This window comes from Tenrec ecaudatus, chromosome 17 (assembly GCF_050624435.1).
Source record: "Tenrec ecaudatus isolate mTenEca1 chromosome 17, mTenEca1.hap1, whole genome shotgun sequence".
Lineage (NCBI taxonomy): Eukaryota > Metazoa > Chordata > Mammalia > Afrosoricida > Tenrecidae > Tenrec > Tenrec ecaudatus.
Window position 1 is genome coordinate 59,092,164 of NC_134546.1, and position 26,121 is coordinate 59,118,284.

At 44.6% G+C, this 26,121-nt stretch overlaps 1 protein-coding gene across 1 annotated transcript in view; it reads left to right on the top strand.

The window, feature by feature from the left end:
• UACA (uveal autoantigen with coiled-coil domains and ankyrin repeats) overlaps nucleotides 1-26,121 on the top strand; it is a 101,392-nt gene that overhangs the window by 30,894 nt on the left and 44,377 nt on the right. Inside the window, exon 2 of the mRNA XM_075535987.1 lies at nucleotides 20,620-20,753. Coding sequence (XP_075392102.1) covers nucleotides 20,620-20,753 — 134 coding nt within the window. The remainder of the gene's footprint in view (nucleotides 1-20,619; nucleotides 20,754-26,121) is intronic.

The window sequence follows — 26,121 nt, forward strand, 5'->3', positions numbered from 1 at the left end:
CAAGCAGACCCTTTCCGCCCTTACATAGGCCACCTTGTCATATTTCTTAGGGCACCTTATCAAGTACAGTTAGGGACGGCCAAGGCACAACTTTCATTTTATAAGCTTTTCACCAAGCGAGCTGCGTGTTTACAAGTAACAGTTTACTAAATATTTTTAATGCTGCATTACATGGCTTGCCATTTATTTATTTTTTCTCAGTCTCCAATAGCAGTTGCCTCGTTGTCTGGGTGATGGTGGTGGAGGTAGACTTTTGACCGTAATGTGCCTTGCACGGTTGCCCCATGTTTCCCTAGCAGCTGAAGGTAGAGAGAACTTTCTGGTAGTCTTTGTGCTGAAACAGCAGCAGATGAGCTTGATCACAGCTAAGAAAACAGGCATACGTGGCTAAAGGTCATTGATAACCTAAAATTGGGTTGACAGAATAGCCAACTGACTATTTTTGAAAATTACATTTCACTGGAATCCAGCCACATTTAATTACTATGTAGCTTGTCATTTGTTACATATGTGTCAGTCATTGCAATCACGAGTACATGGCCCACAAAGCCTTAACTATTTACTGTAGCCCTACTTAAAAAAAAAGAGAGAGAGAATGATGAGGCTTTCTAGTCCTATAAAAAGTGAGTCTTGGACACCCACGGGAACAGTTCTGCTCGGTCTTATAGAGTTGCTGTTGGCGTAAGTGCTGTTGGGTAGGCGGGAGCGGGATATGGGTCCCTGAAAGGAAAGGGGATTGGGCTGAGAGATGATAACAGAGGGCCACTCATCTCCTCTGGCTCAGGACAGCAGTTAGACTTGGAGCTATTTGTATGTACTCTCTTCCTCCCCCCCTTTCTTTTTTCTCCCTTCTTTCCTTCCTCCCCCCCCCCCCATTTCTTACCCTATCTATATAAGGTAGGCAGGGTAAGCAATCCCAAGAAGACAGCAACAGTTCAGGGTTGGGGTGGGGGGATGAGAGAGGAGGAGCCGGGGCTTGGGAAGCAGTGAGCCAATGACAGGGACAGGGGCGTCGGAGGGAATCTAAAATTGACGGTGTTCCTGGTCATGTTTGATCATTTCAAATGTATCCAAGAGGAATTACTGATAGGTGAATGATGGGTAAACATGATAGTGGGATAGGAGAAAAGAAAAAGAGAAAGAAATTTAAAAGAAGGAAAAAATGAATGAATAAGAAAGTAAAAATTATATATAAGTATAAATATAGATATGTAAATATGTAGATACATAAAGATAGGGGTGTGTGTGTGTGTGTGTGAATACACTAAGGAAGCAGATGGATTTGGGGCCTCTACTTAAATCTTACCTCAGTACAAGAATGCCTTGTTCTAATAATGGGGCGACGTATGATACCTTTCCAACACTCGCTGAAGGCAAAGCGGGTGCATAAGAAAATGTGGTGAAGAAAGACGATGGTGCCCAGCTACTAAAAGATATGGTGTCTGGGTTCTTAAAGGTTTGAGGTTAAACAAAGGGAGGCAACAAAGCCCACATGGGAAAAGCACACCAGCCTGTGTGATCATGAGATGTCCATGGGAATAGGTATCCAAAGTTAAAGACAAGCAGTCAAATTGATGTGAAAGAACGTAGACAGAGTGGAAATCCAAAACCTGTCCATAAGATAACTGGTCAGACCCTCACAGAAGGGCCACACGGAAGGGATGATATATCCAGGGTGCAGTATAGCCCTGATAAAACACATAATTATCCTCTAGTTCTTTAATATTTCCTCCCCTTGCTATTATGGTCTTAGTTTTACCTCATTAATCTTGTTAGACATGCATAGGTTCATGTGTATAATTAAGCTCATTCGATGCATTAAATCCAAGACAGATAACCCTTCAGAAACAGTAAGGGGAGTAATGGTGCCCTGAAGGTGCAGGAAGGGGAGGGGAGAGAGGGGAACCCATAGCAATGATAACTGTATAACCCCACTCGGGGGGAACAAATAACAGGCTTTAAGTGAATGGATACATTAGCTAGTGTAAGATACAGCAAATATCTATAAAATAAGGGTTCCTGGGGGGATAGGGTGGGGGAGGGAGGGGATAAAGGGGAGCTCATATAAAAGATTTCAAGAAAAAATGTGTTGAAACTGATGGTGGCAGCAATTGTACAAATATGCTTGATCTAAATGAACTGCGGATTGTTGTAAGAGCTCCCAATAAAATGATTTTAAAAAAAGACTACTTTATAATTATTTATTTACCACACAGCTATTCATATGACTTTGAGACGATCTGCTAAATGCCACTCTTATGAATCAAATACATGTTAACATTGTTAGGTTTTAAGTGAAGACTTGAATAGTTGGGGGAAAGTGAAAATACTTTTTAATAAGATTTTGGCAATGAAATATTACTATATTTACTAGTGGTCCCCGACTTAAAGAGACTGTGTGTGTTTCTACTTCTGTGCATCTTGTTGGTAACAGGTACTACAGACCGTGTTGTAGCACATAATTTGCTGACGTTATAATTATTATGCCACCCCCCCAAAGACAAATACAGACTGGGTTTATAAATATTCTGATAACAAAAGTCTACAACAATGAAAATCAAAAAAGAAGAAACTGTATTCAACTCACTGACTTAGGGAATTGTTAGAACAGAAACTATCATAAATTGGGGGTTACCTGTGTTGGTTTTTATGTGCATATCTATTTTCCTTCTTTTTAATAGGACAAAAGATCTATTTCTTTACCTAACCCATCTCTTTTTAAATAATAAAAATGTAATGTTATTCCTCTTTATTTGGTCCACTCAAATAATCCCTATAAAGTTGAATTAGACTCTTATTTGTTTCTCAAGCACAGAGTAAGTTGCAGCTTTAATTAGTGAATAGTCTAGTCTCTGGAACCAGATCATCCTGGATTTATATGTAGTGACTTAGACCAGCCGTTTTTACATGTGTTTGCTCATGAGCCTGTGGCTCAGCAATTTGGACTAGGCTGTGCTACATGACGGCTGCCGGGCTGGTCTGGGCTTACCCACGCAGCATCGACTAGGGCTGGATGCTCTAAGATGGCCTCCCTGAACTGTCTGCTGGTTGGTGCTACCTGGCATGACAGGTGACTGGGCTCTACCTCTCTAATGATCTCTCATCTCACTCAAGGAGGGAAGTGAGTTTGTTCCCATTGCAATGACAGCATCCCAGAGAGTGAGAAGCTGCAAGATCTTTCTAGGCTCAAAAGTCATTCAAGGTCACAGCTCTGTCACATTCCTTTTTGTCAGAACACAAGTCTGGCTCATACCAAAGGGCAGCAGTTAAACGCCATGTCTTCATGGGAGGCCTGGCAATACGATGGATTTATCTCTACCACCAGGAGATAACCTAGTGTCTCTAGGGCCCACTTGGAAAGTAGAAATAACAGTGTGTTTTTACTGGAAAGGTTCATCTCTAACAATCATGTGCACTAAGCACTTAGAGATTTCTTGAACAGTTTTGAAGCTGAATTCTAATTTTAAGTACTCAGCAGCTCTGAGGGCCTTGTTAACCTCAAAGAGGGCAGGGCAAACCCATCAACCACTCTGCCAGAGAAGGGGGAGGCCATTGCTCTCAGAAAGATTTACAGCCTGAGAAACCCTACATTTGGTTGCTGTGAATCCATACATATCTCAGTGGGTTTGGTTTCTATTATAGACCTAAATATCATGAGAGAAACCATTCATGATCAGTTACCTTGACTAGCTACGTGGATAGGAATAGTAATTCTTAATAAGAAGCCCTGGTGGCAAGTGGTTACACCTTGGGCTGTTAACGGCAAGGTCGTAAGCTTGAAACCACCAGCCGCTCCAGGGTGCACAGAGGAGGGTGTGTTCCCGTGAAGAGTCACTGTCTCAGAAACCCGCTGCGACGGTTCTCCTCTGTCCCGTAGGCCCGAGGCCGTCAGAATCGGCTGGATGGCACTGAGCACGGAGCTGGTGGTTCAGCGGGTAAGAACTTGCTGCTAATTGACAGGCTGGTAATTCACACGCATCCCGGAGCGCTCTCGGCGGCTGGACCTGCAGATGGGCAGACCCCTCTGTAAAACGGACTTAACAGCACACAACAGCATTTCAAATATAGGAAACATTGGAAGGAAATGCCGTGTTAAAATAGCTGTGTGGGAAGAGTTAGGCACTTGTGTACAAGTATTTTAAAAATGAAAGGAAAGGCAATTCATTTATATTGTGTTGGACAGTGCCCGGCGCTATTTTCCTTTATTTTTTTATACTGCTCTTTATATTTTCCAGGGCGGTGGGGGTAGGAGAAATGTTAATAAACTCCCCTCAGTTTTCACTTTTATATTTTAAAGTTTCACTCATAGCATGTCTGGCTTGCAGAGAACTCTGATTTGTGTCCATTTTCTCTGAAGTTGCTGGAATGAAATAACCACAATGCATGTTGTGGGGCAGCATTAATTCAAACCTTCTAATAGCCAGCGAGCTCTGTGTGGTAGACTGTGTGCTGTTTACTCTGTTTACTTTCGATGTATTTGTTTACTGTGGAGCTTATTGCCTCTTGAGACAAAGTGAAAGTATAATATTGCCAAGTGACTGAGGAGAGAGCCATTTTCCATCTGCATTTTTATTTTTTAATTGATTATTTTGGGGAGATAAATAAGTGTCTCTGTTTAGTCCATCCTTCCTGGGCTCATCCTCAGTCTTACAAAGCCAGTGGCATTTAGCAGGGGCCAGAGAAAAGGGTCCGTTCCACATTCTCCACCTCCTCACTCCCCCAGAGCAATGCGGGGCATTGTCCTCCTGCTTGAAAACCACTAAACACTTTTAGGGGTACAGTTCTCCTCAACTGGCAGCCGCGGTCAGTAAGACCAGCCAGCCTGCGCGTCCAATGTAGCATTTGGACCCCCCCAACCCCCGCCAGACCCCAGGGCCTCTCAGGAACAGTTTAAAACTTCTGTTTGAAATGAACTGGTGTCATCCGTCATCTGGAACTTCGAAGCATAAGAACCAACTTCAAAGAAGAGTTTCTTCCCACTAAGATGCATAGTCCAGAAAGGATGGCAAATTTGGGGGACCTGAAAGCAGACGAGCCAACCACCAAACTCACTGTCGTGGCGTCCGTGCTGACTCAGAGCGACCCTAGGGGACAGGGGGGAACTGCCCCTGTGTGTTTCCAAGACCGTCTTTACTGGAGTAGAAAGCCCCGTCTTTCTCCAAGGAGCGGGCTGGTGGTCTTGAAGTGCTGACCTTGCAGTCAGCAGCCCAATGCCTAGTCACCATGCCAAGCACATATGAGAGTTTCACCAGTTCATCAAAGGGGCCCATCGTACTAGACACCTAGGGGGAAAGGGCAGCCTCAGGTGAGCCCCACCCTCAGCAAGTCTCAGCCACTGGGTCCCCATTCTGCACCTGCCCTTTAGTGCCTGTGGTAGTAGATGCTGTCAGGCCACGCTGACTCAGGCCCGTGTGAACAGGAGGAAGCCCTGCCCGGCCCTGTGCCAGCGCACAGCCCGCGCTGTGTTTGAGCCCTTCTTGCAGCCACGGTGCCAGGCCAGCGTGCCAAGGTGTAGGCAGTTCTAATGTAGCGACAGACCTGCATCAGGGAAGGGGAGCTATCCCACAGGCTAGTGTAGAACCAAACTGGGTGGTAGGCGATCGTGGCAAAGCAGTGATTTCTGAGGATTTTTTTTCACAATTTTTAAACATTTCTTTTTATTTTCCTTTCCATAGTCACCTCAAGCCCTAAAATAAGTTAAAATTTCCCCCTCTGTCATCGTCATCTATATTTATATTATTGTCTTTCTGTACATGACATTTTTAGAGAGGAAATCTAGTAAAGCAAGATTAGACCTGTGATTTTTAAAAAATAATTGATATAATTTTCCCTTTCCTCTTTTTTTCCTATTGAGACTTAAGGACCTACACTCATGTCAAGCCGTTGGCTGTGACAGGAGGCTGGGCGGGCATCACTGAGCAAAGGGAAGCATGCCGTGGTCACCGAGCGAGGCGGGACCTTCAGTGGGTCTCCATGCTTTGCCGTCTCCTTCTCCGGTATCCAGCCTTGCTGGCTGTCACATGAGGAGAAATCACCCACCTTTCGCCTAAATGGAGTGTGTGTACATGGGCGTTTTTAACTCTCACCACTGTAGCGCGGCTTTTAATTGTGTCGCCTCGCTTTGCTTTCTACCCTTTGCTGAATTCCGAATTGTGGCAGAGCCGCCCTGGGGTTAGCGACGGGTAGTGTTGGTCACTGGTACGTTACTCTGTGTAGCTGGGTTCCATTAGGTCGTTCGGGGAATTTACTTCCACCTTTATGCCGTTTAGTCTTTATTTAGGAAATTGTTTTTCCCTGTTGGAGAAGACATATGGTTGCCTCAGTGTTCTTTTAAAAGCAATAATGATTTATTGTTTTTCAGGAGAAAGTTTGCCCGGCAAATTAGGTTCCCCTTTAACAATTCTCATACAGACCGCCCCGTGCCCGTGGTTACCATTCATGCTTTCTCTTCTGTTCCTTTTGTCCCTCTGATCTAGTGTCCCCTCCCCTCTTTGCCTTCTCACCTGTCTGTCAGCGCTTCTGCTGACAGTGTGGTTTCCCAGAATGCATTGTTGGAGGGAGAACCATGTTCTTTGGCCGCAGGGAGACTTACAGAATTAGTTTCAATTTCCTGTTCAAAGGGCAGCAATGGTGTTCTCTAGTCTCTTTGGGGCCGACTGGTCTGACTTCTTAAAGGGGTATGATTTTTTTTCACACAGGAGCTTCTATTGCATCCCAGGTTAGAGTGGCTGACTAACATCTGGTGTCAGGTGTGAAAAGGTGGTGGTTTACTGGGATTGGGTCTTCTTTGGTCCCTTGATTTCCATGGTCCTCTTTTGCTCCATTTGAGTAGAGACCAATCTTTGTGTCTTAGAGGACCATTTACAAGCTTGGAAGCCTCCACATGCTACTCCCCAAATACGGATGTCAAGCATGATCTTTGTTATGCCCACTGACTGTGTTGTCCCCCGAGGCTATAGTCCCAAGACCCTTGAACCTGTAAACCAAACAATACCGAGCGTTTTTTTTTTTTGGATATGCCTGGGAAGCCTGCATAACTGCCTCTGTGTGGTTTGTTTTATATGGCGATTTATATGCAGTACATAAAAATGTATATCGTTTGCCTATAGATAATGCATGCCTTTCTATACACATATATGCAATTATATCCACCTATGTTACCATGTAAAGCTTTTGGCTGTGTTCACTATTGATGCAGAAAGATGAGGCTTCCTATTCCCATCAAGTTACCGTCTCAGAACCCCGCGGGGCATTTCTACTCTGGCCTGTACGGTTGCTGTGAATGGGAGTGGATTTCACGTCAGTGAATTTGGTTTTGGATTTTAAAGCCTTTGCTGTACTTGGCCCTTATTTTCATATTCCTCTTAGTGTCTTGATTGACCTGATGATATTATGGTGACTTCAGCTGCATCTGCTCTCGTCTTTCCCAGTAAGTAACAAGAGTGGACGATCGAGTAAGTGAGTCCCCTCTTCTCTCCTTCCTAGTAACCATACAAATACTTTGCTTTCAGTGTGTCTATGTACTCTTGACCTTTTTAGAACAGTGAGACTGTATAATTTTTTTTTGAGGCTGTATAATTTTTGTGTGTGATTGACTTATTTCACACTCGGCATAATGGAACTCATGTAGATTCATCCATGTTAAACGATACTGTGTGAACTACTCAGTAGTCTTTGTAGTCACACACTATGACATCATATGTATGCACTAGTTTGTCCATTCATTCATTAATGAACATGTAGGTTATGGAGTTAGTCTGGGTCGATTAGAGAAACAAAATTGACAAACACTCATATTTTATGAGAGTGTTTTATATAAAGGGTAATTGCACATTAAAGATCTTAACCGCGCCCAAGCAAGCCCATAAGTCCTACATTAGCCTATATGTCCGACACCAATCCACAAAGTCCTCCTCCATCTCACAAAACACGTAATGACGCCGACTGCAGGAGGAAAGCCGAGTCAGTGAATGTGTCAGCATCTCAGTTCTGGCAGGGGTCTCCACACGGCTGCTCCAGCACCCAGGGCTGCATCAGGGTAGGTCCATGTGGCTTCTCAGGGATGTCTTGCAGGAATTGAGCCTTGCCAGCTGAGGCAAAGAACTAGCTAAGGCAGCCGCAACTGGTCCGACCTTCGGAGAGCAAGGGACAAAAACGGCGAGCCTAGCCAAGCCATTAATCTCTCTGCCCTTCAATTGACCTGCCCTTCAATTAATCCCACGTGTGTTCATCGGCCAGGTTGGCACAATAAACCTACTAACTATCACAGTTGTGTGTCCTTTGGTGAATAGTAAAGAGATGAACTCAGGGGGCATAGATTTGCTGTGTCACCACTCTTAGGCTGTATACCTAGGAGCAAGATTGCTGGGTAGTAAAGTACTTTTAGCATTTTGAAGGCGCGCCACATTGTTTTCTGTAATGGAGCTACCATTTTTACAATCCCACCAGCAAGTTATGGTGCCCGGGACCCCAATAACTTAGCCAGCATTTATAGTTGTTTACTGGTTGTCATTCTTGTTGGGGTTGGAGGCTATTTCTCTGTCGTTTTGAATAGCGTCTCTGATGACATCTTGTCATGTGGGCTGCTTCCAGGGCCCTCATCGGTGAGTGGCTGTGTGCCCTTTGCCCATTTTCCGCTTGGATTGCCTCTTGGTGGCTGAGGTGACGCCCCTTTCCTGCAGAGCAGGGTCCCGATGATGTGATAGCAAACTTCTTACTTTTTGTGGTGCTGGTTTTTGTTTGGGTCGGAGTTGGGCTGCAGTCTTCAAGGTCGGCGATGCAAAGCCTCCAGCTTGCTCTGTGGGTGACAGATGGGACTCTCTACTGTAAACAGTTCCAGCCTCGGAAATGCACAGGGGCAGGTCTACCTTGTCCTCTAGGGTCACTGTGAGTCAGCATCAACTCGATCGCAGTGAGTTCGTCTTTTAGTTTTCTTTTGTCGTATTTTTTCAGTACAGTTCATTGAGAAGCTATTTAGGTTTCTAGGCCTGAGGAGGATGAGCTATGTTGTGTAAAAGTTTTTGGTTACTCTCACAAATATTTCAAGACAAGTTCAGGTCTAGCTGTAATTGCTCAATATAAATTCTTGGACGTGAAAGGCTATTACTAGGTCAGGATGTATTATTTTTTAGACTTGATTCTAAAGTGGCTCAAAGATCCAATGAAAATGAAGTTGTCTTAATCCCGAAGAAGTGTCTTTTGAAGAACGGTTACACTTAAGTGGGGAAATCCCAGATTTTAGGCTTGACGGTGCTTGTCACCTCCTGCCCCTCGTCTCATGCTGCAGTAGCGCTTCCTCCTTGTGAGCCACCCACGTGGGTCTGCCTTTGCCATCACAGCCTCCTCCCACCCGTTCTCTGTGCCAGGATGTCAGTGCTAACAGTTCTGGCTCTTTCCTGCCATTTAAATCTCATTATCATTGTCATTTTCGAGCATTCCTGTCATATTTTCTCCTCCTATTTCCTTGTTTTCCCTAGTTTTGTTTGTTGTTGTTTTTATGTGCGCTTTCCTATGAGAACTTCAGGTTCCATTAGAAGAGACATTGATGATAATGATTTGATGATAATGTCTTAGTATGGATCTCTTTTATGACTTTTATTAAACTTGGGATTTTTCCCCCAGCCATTATTTCTTCAAGACTTCCTTCGTTTCCAAAGATTGGCTAATCTCCATTGGTCTATGTTCAAGTTCATTGTTGAAATCCATTGGGCTCCTCTAGTGAAATTTCAGCCACAAAATTTCTTTTAGATTCTTTTTTGTAATTCCCAGCCCTTTGTTGATATTATTTATTTGGTGAAATATCGTTCACATACTTCGCTGCAATTCTTTATGGTGTCTGTTGGCTCGTTGAATATACTTAATGTCTATCTAAAAAAAGTCCACCATGGGCTTCCTCTGGCACACTTTTACTTATTTGCTTGCATGGATGGGCTGTACTTTCTTGTTTCCTCTGTGCACTTTGCAGATATTTGTAGGAAACTGGACATTTTTAATATCAACGTGGCAATTCTAGAAATATGATTTCCCCTTTGTAAAAATAATTTCTTTTAGAAAGATTCATAGAAGACTAGCCCCAAGGAAGTAGAGATTAAAGATTAATCAGCCCCCAGCCATCCCCATAGTCCATCCACTCACCTCTCCAGGTTCGGCAATTTGTCGCACCAGCTCACGGAACCTCAAAGCATCAAGGGCATGGCTCATGTGCTTGGGGTGCTGGGAAGTCCCAAATCTGAAGTTAATACCTCTCTCTGAAGGATTCCTCTCATCCACTAGGTCTTGAAATCAGAGATTAGACAGAAATCAAACAGAGGCAAGCCAGATGCAGGCTGAAAATGTGCCCTGCTGAGGGCTGGACCAGAAGACCCTGTTCCCCCCTCCCCCTCCTTAATCCTTATCTGTAACTAGTCTGGTGAGAATTCCCATCATTAAATTCCTCCTAACAGTTGTTGTTGCTGCTGCTTATGGTAGTTGTTTCTGTAGTGCCTTTTCGGAACAATTTCCGTCAAGTTGGTATTATTTGTTACATATGTCTTTCTGATAGCTTAGTGGACAGAGGTTTTCTGTCCTGGAACCAAAAATATCTCCCAGTCTTTCTTTGTCTAAGGAGCTCTGCATAGAAACTGGGAGTATGCTTACTTGCTTTCCACACTCAGCCAAGTCGTCCTTTCTCCTTCGCCTAGAACCTGATGGGCAGCCAGAGGCAGGAGGCTAGGGCCTCTGCAGGTCTTTCCTGAGGCGAGCCTGCTCTCACAGTCCGAGTTATCTGTGACCTGGACGCTCTCGACTCCAGGGCGTACTGCATTGCTCATTCCGCGTAAGACACGTGCGGTCTTCTGGTGCCCTAGGAATATGCTGGAGCTTGACAAAATCTCAGGAAGCCTCATTCCCCAGCCTCTTCTTCCGAGCTGTTGTGTTCATTTACAGCCAGTCCCTAGGCTACAAGCCGAGTCTGTTCCTAAGGCTGTGCTTAAGGTGAATTTGTAACTATGTCGGGAAAGGTGCATACCGTTTTTATTTATCAATTTGATAGTCAAATGTTTACCTTAATATATAGTATATACCTTACTTATTTATGCATATAGAACAACACTTAAGCCCATGAACGCTAGCTGTACTTCACGGTTTGATGTGTCCTCACTTTGAAATGACTGACCCAGCCCCTAAGTACCATCTGACCAGGTTATCTATTTGAACCACCGCATTGCTTAGCAAGAATGGTAGCTGTCATTGGGGCAGAGCCTTCCACGTGCCCCTTCCTCACACTTCACCCTTTAAAGTTGTCCCCAGTGTTAACTGACGGTAGCGGACGGTCTTCTGATAACCGGTGGTATGTCGCCTCGTTCCCGTTACTGTATTATTTCCACTTCGCAGTCACTCGTGGTCCTTGACGCATCTCCAGCACGTGAACTGGCTTTGGGCTCTGGAGCCATCGTTCCAAGTGTAAATAGGAGGAAAGGGAAGCCACATGCAGAGCTGTACACTCAGAGCAGGGTTAATGGGGCAGCTTTTGACTTAAAAGGCAGATGGTGTCCTCCTCCCTCTGACCCAGTAACCCCTGACTGTGCAGAGTGCCGTGTGCATTCATTACTACACACTCGTATATGGAACTCGGATTTTTAATCCACGAGGCTTGTATGGAAGACTATTTTTTTAGATCATTTTATTGGGGGCTCTTACAACTCTTGTTACAATCCATATATCACTTGTATCCACCATATTAGTACTACTTGTATTCCATCATTCTGTTTTAGACATTTACTTTCCATTGAGCCGTTGGGGTCAGCTCCTCTTTTTTCTTTTTCCCTCTTGGCCCCTCGATGGATTGTAGATTGTTAATTATTTTCAAATCTCACACCGACTGCCGTCTCCCTTCCCCTCTGGTTTCGGTTGTTCTTCCCCCTGGATGGGGGTGTGTGGTTAGGTGCCATTCATTGCGATCGGTGCCCCTTCTCTCCCCCCCTTCCCTTTATCCTTTTGGTACCTCTATCCCCATTCCCGTTCCTGAGTTCCATGTGTTGTGAGTTTTTTCTCTTGCCTATACCTATGTCCATGCTCCCGTCTAGTCCAGAGCGGGAAGCGGTACTGGGGCCATGACAGTGGGGGGTGAGGAGGCCTCAAGGGATCAGAGGTATATTGCGTGATCCATGGGTGCTCTACTGCACCCTGATGGACTCATCCCCTCCCTGCGACCCCTCTTGGGGGGGGGCGGGATGTTCCATCGTCCACAGATGGGCTTCGGGTCTTCGCTCTAACCCATCTCCATCCTCACCAATGCATTTGTTTGTTTGTTTACTGTCTGTTGTGAATCTTCTGATGCCTGTTGCCTGGTCTCGATGACACCTCACGATCACACCAGCTGGTGTGCTTCTTCCATGTGGGCTTGTTGCTTCACTGTTGGGTGGTCTCTTGTTTGACTTTAAGCCTTTAAGACCCCAGACACTATATCTTTTAATAGCTGGGCACCGTCCTCTCTCTTCACCACATCTGCTTATGCACCCATTTTATCTTCAGCCATCATGTGGCAGGGAGGGGAGTTGAGCATCACAGAATGCCAGTTTGTTAGAACAAAGTGTTATTGTGTTGAGGAAGGTATGAGCCGAGGCCCAGGGCCTGGGCAGACTCTTCTTAAAGTACCTAGTTGTCTGTTAATTGGATGTTCTTAACCCCAGGACTTACTGTATTGCTTGATCCAGCTGCCATATATTGGCTCAGGTTGCAGTCACTAAGACTGTAACCTGTGAGGCAGCTTCAGTACTGGGTCATCTCCGAGTCAGGTAATGTAAAGACAGGTCTTTGGAGTTGGCCTTCCAGGGACCAGACAGAGGAAACAATTCATGGCCATGGTTGGCCAGTGCTGTCTGCGTCTTTACCTGGTGTGGTTCTGGGAATGTGAGCTGTAATTTTCCCAGCTACCTTTCCTCCCTGTGTCTGAGCTTCAGAGTGTGGGGTGGGACCAGGGTGAATGAAAGCTTCATGAGTTCACTGTTCGCACTGAGAATCAGCTGTGGTTGATTGTGTACAGGTGTTTTCTGAGTTGTTTGAATCCTTTGGCTAATTGTCAGCGTTCCCCTAGGATACACTGTGATATGTTCCGCCCATTTTTTCATTGCAGTTTTCATGGGAAGGAAGACTGGGATTCCTTGATCTGTTATTTTTGTTGACGTCACTTGAGGGCTGACCTCTGTTGAGTCAGGACTTCTCACTCTTCCCATTCCCAGACCACCGCCTTTTGCCTGAAAAATCAACAGCCCGGGCAGGCACTGCCAGAAACACCTTGGATTCATTCTGTGTGTGATTTTGAATTAAGTTTTGGTTGTTGCCGTATTTCCCATGACCCCCACAGTCAATGTACCTCCAAAAGGGTTGCGGCCAACAGTTTAAGAATCGTTGTTTGAAACGAGCTGGGACGGAGCATGTGCCGGGGTTGGTGATGACGAAACTGTCGCTCTAGCTATGGCGTGGTGAACCGAGGGGCCCGGGGTGAATGTGGACGTGCATATGCGCACTCTGGCTAAGGACTGTGGTAAGCTGGAGTGGAGTAGCAGGCTAAGAGACCAATGGGTGGATGGGCGTAGTATCAAACAGGTGAAATCAATAGATTTGGTAATAAGGGATCAAAGAAAGGAAGCTGCTAAGATTGATTTCTAGGTTTCCGTATTGCACAACTATATGGACCAGTGTATCATTTGCTCTTTGCGTGAGGCCTAAAGAGGAAGAGGATGTTTTTCATTTGCGATATTGAAGTACTTTTAAGACACCCATGAGGAATTGTTAAGGAGACATTTGCATGCGTGGCCCTGGAGCTTAGATCAGCTTGAGTTGCCCATGTGTTTATGAGTCACTCATACACAGATTTTAGTTGCTGTGCCATGAATATAAAATACTTTGTTCAGCAGGAGGGGCTACAAATTGCTGTGTTTGTCGTTACTCTTTTGTGATGCTGTTTCAAACCTGGCGGTCTTCTGCCCAGCTTTTAACAGTATCAGGAAGCTCTGGTGGCTTATGCGTTGGGTTGTTAACCACAGGGTTGATGGGTCTGTCCCTGTAAGATTTACAGTCTAAGAAACACACTGGGTGATTCGGCCTTGTCCTCGAGGGTTGTTATGGCATCAACTCCATGGCAGTGCGTTTTGAAAAGTACATGTCTTTGGTATCTTCTTTCTCAAATTTTCTCCCTTTTTGAGCTACCTCTAAATCTTATAGGTAGGAATTATGGCTTTATTATAATATGTTGTGAATACTATGCTTATTTACAAACGTACCTGCTTCCCTTATTATATTGTGAGGTCAGTTGGAGAGAACGACAGATTTTATTACTATGGGAATAAAATGTCTGTTTCGTTGTCTGCCAGTATATCCAGCACCCACTGGGGCCTGCCACATACAAATGTGAGTTTTGAGTGATTTAATGATTATATCTCTTTGCACAGAGCTGCTCATTAAGTTAGTTAAAATTTTTGTTTTAATCAACAAGTGAGTTATTGCCCACTCTTCTAGTAGGACTTATACTAGAGCAATATGTAAAATACAAAACTGTCTTGTTAGTTACAAAAGATCAAATTAAATACTGTACTTCTGCTACCAAGCATGAAAACATGGAATGCAATTTAAAACCCATGCATTATTTAAGTGTATGGGGGCATTGCATCAACAGAAGAAGGATCCCTGAAAAGGGTAATGGGTTACAAGTTGGGTCGCTAACGGCAAGGTTGGCAGTTTGAACCCACCAGCTGCGCTGAGGGAGAACAATGAGGCTTTCTGTTCCCCTTAACATGGACAGCCTGGGAAGCGTGCAGGGCCACTTCTCCTCTGTCCTGTGGGGTCTCTGGGTTGAAATCAACCCCATGACAGCAAGTGTGATTGGGGATTTCGGTACCAACAGCAAGGAGCCCTAGGAGTGTGGTGCGTGGAGGCTTGGACCTACCCATGCAGATGTTGGCGTGCCCAGGCCACCATCTGTTCCGAGGGTGAAAGAGGAGGCAGGCTACGTCTGTAAGCGTCCACAGCCTCCGCCACTCTGTGGAGATAGAGTACTTACGTGTCAGGCTGTTAAATGCAAGGTTCTCCGTTTGAAACTATTCGTTCCTCGGGAGAAAGACAGAGCGTTTTACCCCTGTAAAGAGTTAACAGTTTGGGAAACTCACAGGGGTGGGTCTCTTGACCCTATCCTATAGGTTCTATAGGAGTCAGCATTGGCTCCATGGCAGAGGGTTTGGGGTTTTTGTTACAGGCTCCAAACTCATGGCGTACAATGTGATTGGCTACTGTTATTTCTGAGCTCAATCTGGACCTGGAGTGTAGCTTGTAACATTCACTTTGGGGTTGATTTCTAATTGGCAGTTGCATGAAAGCCGATGTTGTTCCCTTGGGAACTGCCTGTAGACGCACACTACCATTGGGCCAATTCCAACCTATAGCGAGCGGCCCTATCGAAAGAAACCAAACTCACTGCCATGGCCAAGTCAGTGCGGCCCTATGGACAGGGTAGAATTGGCCCTGTGGTTTTCTGAGAGTAGGTCTTGCCAAATAAATCCATCGTAATATTGAATGTGGTTTTTGGAGGGAAAATCATTGTTTCAAACACAATACACTGTAGTATGTATATACTCTTATATATTTAAATGTCAGCAGTAGGACCTGCTATTGTAAATTTGAGTAACAGGAAATGGATTTCTTTCTGAAGTTGAAAAGAGTTTTTAACTGGCAGCATGATCTGTAGCTTAGCAGTTTCCTCCTTCCTCTAAACGCTCGTTTGTGTTGTAATGGTCTACATTCCCATGAAAAATAAATCCCCAAATCTGTCTTTTTGGAGGAAGTGTCGGTTACCCTCATGCTATTGTGGTAAACTGAACTTGGCAGAGAAACAGCATCCCGTGTTGGTTAAGGTCCTTAGTAATCCAAAGAATGTTGGTCCGAGTGTGCTGTCCCAGAGAATGTGTCCCCAAAGAGAGTTTTATGTACTGGCCAGCTCAGGGTTCAATGCCAATGTCCCCTTTGTTAGGACTTAGTAAGCGACTTTATTTACGTATTTATCCATGGAATTCAGATAACTTGACTTTCCACCGAGAAAATATTTACTTGTCCTATCAGACAGGGTGCTTAACTTAGAGATGAAGAGTCCTGAGTTAAATTTACCATTGGCGGAGAAGTCTCAGCATGATGTAGTCTATTTCCTGTCTTGGCAATCCCTTGGCTCTTCTTTTTGGACATTTCAGGAGACAGACTGGCAGCAGTTGAAAACTGAAACCTGTCTGTTCCCAGAACGAGACAGATCAGAGAACACTTGCACGGGTAACTCTCTGTGTGTTTCCTCACCGTTAAAAATGTGACGCGTCTCCTTAAAATAGCCTTTTACATTGTCTGTCAAAGCTATTCCGACGGCAGGATCGACGGCGCTAAAACGGAAACTGGCTTCAGATCCGTTCTGTGGAATAACCCAATCCGTCGCTTTACAATGCGCTTGAGCCCCTTCCCTCCCCCCTCCCCCCCCCCGACCTGAACTTCATTACTCAGGAGAAAAGCAGGCATTTGCAATATATTCTTAGCTGCGCCGTCCTGTCACTCAGCTATCAAGTCCTCTGGAATCTGAAATAGAAGCCGGCCAATGGGAGGCCGCCTGCACGCTGCCCAGGAGCCCAGGGGGATGTGGGCGGGTTTTCTGCACCGCAGTCGGTGCGGAGGCAGCAGGATGTAGTGTTGACTCTTTGGTCTGTGGAGTCCCCTCAAGGGACGGGCCTGCAAGACACCTTTTCCAGGATAAGCACCGGCAGGAGTTGCAAGACCTGGCGTGGGGCTGTGCGGCGCACATTCCCAAGCATTATGAAGGCGGAGAAGGAGGCTGGAGATGAAGGCGGTGCCCTGAGCGGTGCAAGCTGAGCAGGGCAAGTTGGATGGAGAGGGTCTGAGTCACTCCCTGGGAGTTGCTCTGCGGGCGGGCTTCGCGAGTCACTGCCAAGTGGTTTGCTGTGAGCCAGGGAAAGGAGCCATCTGTGATGAAGTGCTGGGTCTCCTGTGCTCCTGCTCAAAGCCCAGTAGGTATCCCAGCTGGACCGCCCTGTGCCCTTTGAAAATGTACTCTGATGCTCTGAGCGCTTTCCATGGATTGTTTTCTTTCTGACTTATTTGCTGAGCAGGCTGCAGTTAGTGATAGAAAACAAGAGTTGGGGCTGCCTTTTCTGGGTTTAAAAAGCACCGGATGGAACCTTCCTAATGGGGCAGTATTACTGTTAACTGCCAGTGCCCCCCCCCCCGCCCCCATTGAAAGCAGTATGTGGTGGCGAACAGAAGATCATGCGATCATAGGCGATTTTTATTATGCTTAATTATCTTTCGAAAAACCTTAATTTGGGACTTTATAACTGTTTTTAACTTTATAACTTTTTGTGCTAAGTTGAAGCCCTCCACCCCCAAGTTTGTTCATTGTTTTAATGACAAAGATAAACTAGTCGATTGTGTGCTAGACCATGATTTGATCCCTGAGGCATTTGAACCCACAATGCCGTTTAAGCCACTTCCAGCACCCTCCCCATTGTAGGGGCACCGAGCTGTTTGTTTTGTTCCAATGCTAAAGAAAGGTAATGTCTCCAATGTAATCCGAACTTGGAGCCAATAGATAGGGACTGCTGTCTACTCATTGTTGCCCCATGAACTTTTCAAGTTAGGAGAGGTGAGTTGAGCCTCACATTTGACTATCTAAGAAACAACAACTCTGAAATCTGTGCATGTATTTGAAAAGCTCCATGAAAGTAGTAACTTTCAGTAACGAGTTATCATTTTAATTTTTTTCATATTTAATTTTTATATGGAGCTTTAGTTTGTTAATGAGTACATTTTGTGTTTACCAAGAATATTGGTAGCAATGACTTCTTCTGTTTGGCAAGGATCAGATAGAAAATAATCACATAGAAAGCTGGAATATGATCACATAAGAGATTTGTTTTCTTTTCATTCAGAGATCTCTGGGTGCAGGATTTGCTGTATACACTAAGTAAAAAGTATGTAAATCCTTTCATTGTTGTTGTTTTAGAAAGATTACTGGAATTAGCCCAGAATTTAGCAGTAGGTTATTTAAGCTTACTTAAGTTATTTAAACTAATAATAGTTTGAAAGGTTAAAACTCTTCTTGTTGAGAGAGCACATGTTCAGGTCTATCTTTTGATATTTCTCTTTACTAAGAAGAGAGCAGAATCATTGCCTTGAAAATATTTTCCCAGAGTAAGCAGCACCTCGATGCCATTAAACTATGTGTGATGTACACTTGAAAAATGCTGCTTTTGAGCTTCCCTTTCAAATACACGCACATGGAATTTTGTTAGAATTACAAAGTTGCTGGGTTTTGTTTTCTCCTTTCAACAAAAGCAATGTGAGGGGGCTGTGAAAAGTCCACGAGGCGTGGTGGCATGGTGATTACATGGTGGCCGGCTTACTGCAAGGTCAGCGGTTTGAAACCCCCAGCTGCTCTTTGGGAGAAAGACAGGGTTTACAGTCGTGGGCACCCCCACCCCCCCGGGCATTTCTGCCCTAATCCCCTATGGTCACTGCGTATTGGAACGGACTTGATGGCAGTGAGTTTGGTTTGGTACAGGCGTAATGGATTGCTTTCCATGTTGACTTATGTGCACAGACGAAAATAGTTAGTTTTCCTCTTGAAGTGCACAGCCCTAAATCAACAAGCATTGCAACTAATGTGCCACGTTCACACACACACACACACACACACACACACACACACACACACACACACACACAGGTTTATTCCGACCAGAGTTTGTTAAACACATCTCTGTGATCACGGCATGGCCATCGACACGGTCTCCCGGTCGTGCACCTGTCTTTCTCTTGTTAGGCTGCCTTCAGAAATACACCTCAGTCTGCACATTGACTTCTGACAGGGTCTGCGGGACCAGTGACATTCAAACCCCAGAGCTCTGCTCCCAGCCGTGTGGAGACGGCTTTGCGGGAGGTGGCGAGTGGGGGTGCTCTAAGGGGCCAATCTTGATCCGTGTTCTCAAAGACTAGAGGATGATCCATGGGGATTCTTGGGAAGCATTTTAAGGCAGTGGGAAGCTAGATGGGTCTGGAAAAGGCCAGGAAGGCTACGCTGAGGAATTGCTCCCCTGGCCCCCCGCCCCCGACAGGGTACCTGCTCAGTCTTCAAGGGTAACAGGACTGTCCTGTGAGAATTTTGCTTGGAAACCCTACCCCTGCAGCCCCCAAAAGTTCTGCCTTTCTTTTGTTCCCTAAGCTCCAAGAACATTTCCAAAGGGCAGACTTTGAGGAGGATTTGCCTGGTTGTAACTCAGACAGTGCAGAGTTCTTCAGGGAAGGGCTAGGGAGATGGAAGGCCACCGTCAGAAGCATACAGCTGTCTATGATTTTATAGCAACATGTTTTTTAAGGGCGCACTTTATATTTATTTGAAATCATCGTTATTCGGATGTTCTCATTTAAAACATTGAAGCTTTTGGGTCCAGATGAAACGTTTCATCTTGTCATTTAAATTCTTAAATCTATCGATTATAGTTGCAGCATAATTTTTAAAATTACTTTTATTGGGGCCTCTTACGTCTCTTATCACAATGCACACGTTCATCCATTGTGTCGAGCACATTTGCACATATGCTGCCATCGTCATTTTCTAAGCATTTTTTTCCTACTTGAGCTCTTGATATTAGCTCCTCATTTCCCCCCTCCCTCACCCACCAGCCCTCCCTCCCTTTTGAGCCCTTGATAAATTATAGATTATTATTTTCATATCTTCCATCGTCTTCTGTCACAGCAATATTTTTTACCTACCCTTGTATTTTTATCAATGCATCTTTTCAATTAAAAGAGGACAATTTTAAACATATACAAATTTCTACTGCATAAAAGGGCCTGGGGAACTCTAGCATCAGAGGCAAGTGTGAGAACATAGGTCAGGGGCCATGAAAAGCGTACGAAATAGGCAAGTAGAGACATGATGCTTGGCCTCTTCAGAATTCTTTCAGACATTTCAGACTTCTTGAAGACATTTAGTGTCCTGATTTTCATCTGTTATATGGGAATGATAATTTTCGTTTTCTTGGGTTTTTAAGAAATTCATACCTGGCGTGGGATAAGTTCTGCTACCACTGTTCTCACTTCCTTTGCCATGAGATGTATTGAATATGTGTGCAAACGATTAGTCGTAGTTCTCAGTCTGTGTCAAAAGAGCACATGAGAAAAGTGACATTTCTCAGCGCTAAGATTAAACACCGTTCTTTCACTTGTGCCGTGGAGTCACTTCTGATCACTCAGGTTCTCATCATGAACCTTCTAGGACAGGAGGACTCACCGTGGGTTTCCAAGACTTGGGAACTTTATTGGAAGTGGACAGCAGCTGTTGGATTTGAACGGCCCAGGTTGTAATGCGTAGGCCACTACGTCACCAACGCTTCTAACTAAAAATGGCTCTCTTAACATTTTATAAACACTCTGGAGAGATTTCATAACTCCTGCCATTCTAGTAATATTAGCCCAAGGAGGAGGAAGGGATCCAGGATGCGAATGGGAGCAAGAGCATCGTGCAGTCCTGCGGTTTCTCCCCTTTTGAAGCCTGGCTAACGTAGCGTGCCATGTGTGTCCCCCCTGTCTTTGCAGCGTGCGCCCGACTGGAGTAAATATGACGACCGGTTGATGAAAGCGGCAGAAAGGGGAGATGGAGACAAAGTGGCTTCAATCCTTGCTAAGAAGGGGGTCAATCCAGGCAAACTAGATGTTGAAGGCCGGTCTGCGTAAGTATGACCAATGCGTAACTCGAGTGCAGCTGGAGGGAATGTGGGTAGACCCTTGGGTACAAATGGTATTTGTTAAATTGTGGTTATCAACTTTTAAAGAAGAATGCGTTTCTCTTCAGCAGTCTGTTTTCAAACATCCTAGACGAATTGTCTGTTGGAGAGACTTCCCATCTAGGGAGAACATATGAAAGTACCACCTAGTAGTCTCCTTGTTTAAGCCCTGTGACCATTAGTTGCCCTTCGTGTCTTTAGAAAGCTTTTCCACGTTCCTAATCCTGTTTGGTCCTTACAGCAGCCTCATAAAAGAATTAGGGAAAAAAGTTACAGATGAAATAATTTGGTCTATTCTTGGGCACAAAGTTTGGGCAGTTGAGTTTAAATGCCAGCCAGAGGAGAGCCTGGTAAGTAATGTGGCGTAGGTCGGGATGCACAGTGGCGATTCCACCCGTTTATTCTTGCGTCACTGAGGAGGACTCCTGACTTGTCTGTGTGGCTTTGAGCTACGACTATAACGTCTCTCCCATCCCTCTCATGTTTTCATCACTTTTATTACTGTTGAGGATGGGGAAGTTGGGTTCCAGGATAAATCTAGGTTTTCCTATGACTCTGTTAACTCTTATCTGGGAAAGGGTGCAAGAGCAAGATATACAAACCTGTTGGATCCCTCTATCCTAGGAAGGGAAACTTCAAAAAAAAAAAAGAAATAAGGAAAAAATACCATTGTCAATGTACTTCCCTCCCCACCCCCCACCTTTCCATCTTCTATCAAATACTTAGGAATAAATCTCATTGTGGACATAAAAGACTCATACAAATGAAGCTACAGAACACTACTGTGAGAAACCAAACAAGACCTCCATAAACGGAAAAACATGCCATGCTCGTGGATAAGAAGATTTAACATTGTGAAAATATCAACGTTACCCAAAAATAATCTACAGATAATAATGCAAACCCAATCCAGGGACAAAACTCTTGACAATGCTCCTTAACGAGATGGAAAAACGAATTTATAACTTTAAGTGGCAAGGAGAAAAGCCCTAGATAAATAAAGCATCACTGCAGAAAGGGAACACAATAGTAAAACTTACGTTCCTGATCTCAGGACCTATTGCATAGCCATGGTAGTCAGGACAGCCCGATGCTGGTCCAATGGCAGACACATAGGCTAATGGAACAAAATTGAGAACCCAAAGTGAATCCACCCATCCCATCGATGGACAGCTGGTCTTTGACAAAGGGCTGAAGATTAAGTGAGGGAAGAGGTGGTCTCTGACAAATGATACTGGCAAAGTGGATATCCATTTGTGAAATGAAATAGGATCCATACCTCACACGATGCACAGAAACAAACTGAAAATAGGTCAGAAGTCGACCTGAATGTACAACCTAAAACTGTGAAGTTCATGGGAGATACATAATGAGAAAGCCAGTGGCCCTGATTTGTGGCATAAATAGACTATCAGACAACTAAAAATACACAGGCAGCAGAATATAGACTCCATGACTGAGACCCCTAAAAAGAACGGAAGAGGACCCGTGGACTAGGGGTGTTTTTCTTTTGCAAATACAGTTAAAAAGTGCCTGATCTCTGTAATTCATAGAAAACCTCAATACCTGAAAAACAAGCAACTCCATCAAAAATGGGCAGAGGACATGAACAAACACTTCACCAAAGGAGGCACTTAGGTGGCTCGCAAGCACACGAAGAGAGGCTCGATCTCATTGGCCATGATCGAGTTGTTTCCGACTCACTGTGACCCAGCGCACAACAAAACACAGCTGTCTGGTCCTGTGCCATCATCACAATGGTAATTACGACGGAGCTCATTGTTGTAACCACGCTGTCAGTCCATCTTGTCGGTCGTTAGATGCAAGCCGAAACTACAAGGAGATACCATCTCCCCCTGCAAAAATGACATCAAACAGAAAACACCAAAGACTGATGAGGGAGGGGTGGAGGGTATTGGGACGCTCATCTACTGCTGGTGCCGTTGTAATACAGCACAGCCATTATGGGAAATGCTTCCTTTTAAGCTGGAAATGGAAATTCCTCATGACCCAACAATTTCATGCCTAGGATACCCTAGAGCAGTGGTTCTCAAACTGTGGGTCGTGACCCCTTTGGGGGTCGAATGGCCCTTTCATAGAGGTTGCCTGATTCATAACAGTAGTAAAATTGCAGTTATGAAGTAGCAACGAAAATCATTTTATGGTTCGGGGGGTCACCACAACATAAGAAATTGTTTTAAGGGGTCGCAGCATGCAGAAGGTTGAGAACCGCTGTCCTAGAGAAATAAAGAGCTGTGACAGCAATAGACAGGCACACACACCCCTGTTCAGTGCAGCATTATTCACGATAGCAAACTTAACAAAAGAACAACCCCCCCCAAAAAAAATTCACTGTCATCCAGTCGATTCTGATTGACAGCAACCTTGGAGGACACAGAAGATTTACCCCTGGGGTCTCCGAAATTGTAAATCTTTCCCGGGGTCGAAGCCTCATCTTTCTCCTTTGCAGCTCTGGGTGAATTCAAACTGCTGACCTTGCGATTAGCATCCCAATGTATAACCTACTCTGCCTTAAGTGCCCATCAGTGCTGGGTAAACACATTGCTACATACACATGAAAGACTAATGCGGTGAGAAATGAATAGCAGGGAATTAACAAGACATTTCATAATATGGATCAATTGGAAGCATATTATGATGAGTGAAATAACTCAATCACAAAAGGAAAAATATTGTATGAGACCAGCATTGTAAATTTTTAAAAGATTTACACATTAAGAAAAATACCATATTTTCATGGTTCAGAGGGGGTGAGGGAGAATCATCAGTCTGACAGGAAGCAAGTTCATTTTGGTGAAGGGAAAAGTAATGTATAGTATTTGAGGACGTCCCCCCCAAAAAGAAACCCAGAATATTTTTTTCAAAGCCATGCATTTAAATTATTTTACTAAACAATCTTACCACCTTCAAAGTACTCTCCATTATAAGACATTGGTAAAATCTGTGATTCCATTCTTGGAAACATTCTTCAAACTCATCTGTTTGGATGGCCGACAGCACCTCCCTCATTTTTTTCTTTCACCTCCTCCACTCTGTAAAATCACTGTCCTTTCATGTCACTGCATTCTCGGAAACAAAAAGAAGTCACACAGAGCAAGGTCAGGTGAGTAAGGTGTGTGGGGCAAGAGAGACACACTGTTTATTGCCAAAAACTGGCGCACTGAGATGGCTGCGTGAGCAGGTACATTGTTGTGGTGGCAAAACCAGTCCCCTGTCCGCCACAAATCAGGCCATTTTGTCACACACTGCTATCTTTTCAGAGCCTCTAAATAGAAAGCGTGTTTAATAGTCTGATCTGGTGGCATGAACTCCAAATGCGCTGTTCCCCTCACATCAGAAAACAAATGGGTATCGTCTTGAGCTTCGCTTTTACTTGACAAGCTTTTTTGGGTGCAGTGACCATGGTGTCTTCCACTGGGTCGATTGATATTTGCTGTCAGGGTCATAAGAATAGCACCAATCCTTGTCCCCAGTAATGACCTTGGGAAAAAGTCGGGGTCAGAGCTGTTCTTTCAAAGCACACGTTCCCCCTCAACACGCTTTTTCCTGGTCAGACAGAACCCAAGGCACAACTTTTGCAGCGACCCTTCTCATTCGAGAAACGAGAAAACCGCTCGTACACTTGAGTTTTTCCCAGAGTGCTGTGCTTGTAAGCTGTGTTCAGCATTGCAGCAGTTTCTGCGGCATTTTTCCTGAGCAGGAAACAAAATTTCACAGCTGCACGCAGTTCTCTTAAATCGGTCATCGCAAAAAAGCGAGGTTCGCGCAAAACTGCTTTCACAAAAAAACTCACTGTGACCGGAGAGGACCTTACCAGGCAATGCCGCTGGGTGCACTAACTCAGAGCCAGTGTCAGGATGCTTGCCCAGCAGGAAAAATACATACTATAAAAGCTCCACCCAGCGGAGGTTTTCCGGTTTGGGGGGTGGGGGTGGCGGGCATAGGTAGGTCATGTGAGTACCACGTGACTGAAGCAAAGGAAGACACAGGACCATAGAAATAAAGGGCAACTATGGGAAACACTTGGGAGAAAGATGGAGCTGTCTACTCACGGAAAGATTTGCCGCCTCAGAAGCCCCATCTAGGGACAACTGTGAGTTGGAATCCACTTGAAGAGTGTGAGTTTGGTTTGCTTTTTGTGGTAAATATTATAGCATATATCAACATGCAACAGCAATAAAAATTTATCAGTAGTTGATATAGATATAGTTGTGAATATTTCTACATACATAATTATGTACTGCAGGTATAGTCATATATATATTAGAGCCAATTAGGGGACAAAGTTACGGAAACTTTTCAGACATTCCCAAATACCTTACAGGACTGAGATAATAATAGGTCTTGAAGACAAAGGACCAGAGTCTCTTGCTGGGGGATCTAGATTAGTTCCGTATGATAATAATGTTCTGTCTGTTGCTGAGGTGAGTAATGTGTGGGGTTTGAAAGCTTTTGAGCGTCCATCTCAGATACAACGAAGGAGAATGGAGAGAACCAAAGATTCCAAGAAGCGATCAGTCCACAGGAGATCAGTCCACAGGACTCACGACCCACATGGATCAGACTCCTGTAGCTTGAGACAAGAAGAACTAGGTGGCGCCCAGTTATCCCTTGACTGCTCTCTAACTGGGAACAAAATAGAAGATCCTGAGTACAATGGAGGAAAAATAGAGAACAAAAGTCAAACCCACACAAAACAAAACAAAACACAGACTTACTGGCCTGCTAGAGACCGCAAAACTCCCGAGCCCACAGCACTTCTGAGGTGGAACTGGAGCTGCTCTCTGCACTCAGCGCTCAGCCAAATCATGTGCCCCAAAGGGGGCCCATGGGGAATGTGCTCCGTAGAACAGCAGGAGACCAAGGGGTAGCCTTGACCCCAAGCAAGATGAAAAGACAGGAGGGGGCAGGAAAACGAATGGAAACAATGAACCCAGGGTTGAAATGGAAAGAGTGCTGGAACATCGTGGACAAGGTTGCGGTGCATGCAGTTCGTGTAGGAACTATTGAAGTGGAAAACTGATTTTCTTTGTAAACTTTTACCCAAAGCACAGGAAAATGTTTCAAAAACAAAAACAAAATCTTATCAGGGAAACTTTCCAAAGTTACATCCAAGTGGAATGTCTCATTTATTAAAAATCCTCTTGGTTTTATACTGATATGACTTTAGTTAGAGTATGATAACTGGAAACCAGATTGCTAAATATAGAAATGAATATTAGGAAATGAACAGTTAACTTTTGATGTGGGTCACTACCTTGGAATGCTAGAAAGATAGAGCATGGTTATAAGG